At 48.5% G+C, this 2,882-nt stretch overlaps 1 protein-coding gene across 1 annotated transcript; it reads right to left on the bottom strand.

Moving 5' to 3' along the window:
* Window positions 1-1,675: 1,675 nt before the first annotated feature.
* Window positions 1,676-2,554, bottom strand: LOC126719247 (uncharacterized). The gene has a single exon (XM_050421821.1). The coding sequence runs from the start codon at window positions 2,552-2,554 to the stop codon at window positions 1,676-1,678; it is 879 nt and encodes a 292-aa protein (XP_050277778.1).
* Window positions 2,555-2,882: the final 328 nt, after the last annotated feature.

Raw genomic sequence — 2,882 nt, 5'->3', positions numbered from 1 at the left:
ACGTCCCCTCCGCATTAAATGCACCCGTAAACGTCCTAACCATATTAATGAGAAAAGACGCCTGAACAGGGTGGCTTCGGTCATCGCAACTAACAAAAAGCAAGGGGAGGCAACTGATGGGACGGGTACTTAAGTAGGCACTTGCCTAATCAACAAGTGAATGGCTAGGATCAACCAAGAAGGGCTATATAATGTGAAGGTCTATATAATGTGAAGGTTGAGGCGCCAAGAAAGAGGCTGGGAAAAAAGGCCAGGAACCAGAGCCTCCCAGACCGTTTTGAGGAGAAAGACTCCACGAAGCGAACATGGCCTACTATTGTATGAATACCATGGTTATCCACCGACCAGTGACCAAGGCCTAGCCCTTCAAACCCACGCTCTACAAATGATATTGTTTGGGCCCTCTTTACGTATGAGCTCAATATTATCTTGGGGTCGTCACGAATTGAGTCCCTACAATTGGCGCCGTCTGTGGGAAAGGGCTTGTGTGTTGGCACAGGCGGTGGGTTGAGACAACTCCCCCATCATTTCCAACAGCCGGTTGTAGTGTCCTAGCATAAAATTCCACAAGGAGCTACGTTTCTTCGATAGGGGCTACGCTTCATAGCGTCAGCAGCGTGGATGGTTTTAGGGGCTTGGCCGAGGAGCTAATCCCCCTAAACCAAGGTCCCACGCCATAGCCGAGGGGTTAATTCCCCCAACTACTTAAAAATCAAGTTTTGGACAGAACCAAGGTATTGCATGGTCCTCAAACTCAAACTTATGGGGAAACCAACTACTTAAAAACTGAGTTTTGGACAGAACCAAGGTATTGCATGGTCCTCGGACTCAAGCCTATGGGGAAACCAACTACTTAAAAACTGAGTTTTGGACAGAACCAAGGTATTGCATGGTCCTCGGACTCAAACCTATGGGGAAACCAACTACTTAAAAACTGAGTTTTGGACAGAACCAAGGTATTGCATAGTCCTCGGACTCAAACCTATGGGGAAACCAACTACTTAAAAACTGAGTCTGAGTTTTGGATAGAACCAAGGTATTGCATGGTCCTCGGACTCAAACTTATGGGGAAACTAACTACTTAAAAACTGAGTCTGAGTTTTGGACAGAACCAAGGTATTGCATGGTCCTCGGACTCAAACCTATGGGGAAACCAACTACTTAAAAACTGAGTTTTGGACAGAACCAATGTATTGCATGGTCCTCGGACTCAAACCTATGGGGAAACCAATTACTTAAAGGAAATTTGGACACCAAGTTGGTCCTAACAACACATATGACATTTCAGGTGATGCCTATATCCCCATTGAAATAGGTTCAGACACGAGTTCAATACCCTATGGGTGCGGGTGAGCTAGCATTCCGAAACATGATCCTAAACATGTCATATGTACAACCATTCATACATGTTAAGATAATTAGCTTAAAAATCATCAGCGATAGTAAGCATCGACGAGGGCAACTAACATGTAATCAAACGGAAAGAGGAAGAAAAGAATTTCATATACGTGTTCAACAGGTTCAACTACAGGCGAACTACAAAGTTTTCAAAGTAAAAGAAAAACTAGTTAATCATTGAACTAAAAATAAATACGGAGGCTGGCCGGGGTTTCTACTTCTTCAGGTCTGTGTCGGCCACATCCTGGGAAGGCAGAACAGGACTGGCTTCGATGCCCTAGAGGATAGTCGCTTCTGGGGAAGGCTGAGTGGGATCGGTGTCGGTATTCTTGGGAACCTCAGTAAGGGGAATTGCCTGCAGGGGCTGGGCAAGGATGGCTGGCTCTTCGGCATTAGGGATCTGAGCGCTGACCATAGGCTCGGCATCTTCTTTGGGCACCTCGAGATCCATACTTTCAGGTGCTTCTATCACATCATGGGGCTCTCCCCCTTTAAGCGACTCGCTAGGAGGGACGCTGACCTGTGCAGCTTCTGACTGAGTGACCCCTCCTTCGTGTTGATCGCTCACAGCCTCGGAGCTGGTGGAGGCGGCCTCACAGATGGCTGTAGGGTAAAATATGTTCTCCGCTTTCCACAAATCAGATGAAGCATCCACCCCAGCTCGCTTTAAGGCCTCTTCCCAAACCTGAGAGCAGTATAGCCTGCACACTCCGAGAATTTGGGCTTTAAGGGAGGCTTGGGTTTCAGCTACCCCCGCGTTGTAACCCTCATCCTCGGCCGTTTCCCTGGCAGCCTCAGCCTCGTTTCTGGCAAACTCAGCCTCTTGCTTGGCCCTCATGGCTTCGTCCCGGGCATACTCTGCCACGCCTTTATCATTCTCTGCCAAGATCAGTCTTTTCTTTAAATCATTGATCTGCTCCTTGGCTATTCGCAACTGATCCTCGGCTTCGAGTAGACGTTTTGTCTGTTCCTCGGCCTGTTTTTGAGCACCATTTAAACCCGCCGAGGCACTATCCCTTTCTCGGATAGCCTCCTTTAAGGCGTCCTTAGCCTTTGCGAGGTCGTCCTCGGAAGCTTTGAGAGTCTGCGAGGCATCTAGGCGTTTAGAGCGTTCATTCTCGGGGGCCTTACTCTGCTTGTTAATTTCCTCCTCCATCCTTTAGGTGGCTTGGAGAGCCTGTTAAGTGAGATAAATACATCGTGAGTGACAGACCGGAGCAAGAGTTAATAAAGTTTTAGGTTTCAAGAGCCTTACCATGCCTAAGTACCTCTTCGTACTAAGGAAGACCTCTTACATCCTCATTTTCTTCAACTCATCCACGTCGGTGGGAAGTAGCATGGTTCTCCCTAATGCGTCTTCCACATAACCGCCCTCGCCATCTCCAAGGTCCCTCATGGACGCGGTTTCCAGCAGTGGCCCCCCGTGGAGCATTGGGGCGGGAAGCCAGGCGCTTGGCAAGGATTGGGCTTCGATCCCCTTCCCC

The sequence above is a fragment of the Quercus robur genome, chromosome 3 (assembly GCF_932294415.1).
Source record: "Quercus robur chromosome 3, dhQueRobu3.1, whole genome shotgun sequence".
Taxonomy (NCBI): Eukaryota; Viridiplantae; Streptophyta; class Magnoliopsida; order Fagales; family Fagaceae; genus Quercus; species Quercus robur.
This window is presented reverse-complemented; position numbering and strand designations above follow the sequence as displayed.

Excerpts from the sequence above, each read along its gene's own strand:
- LOC126719247 (XM_050421821.1), bottom strand. The coding sequence starts at position 2,554 with ATGGAGGAGGAAATTAACAAGCAGAGTAAGGCCCCCGAGAATGAACGC.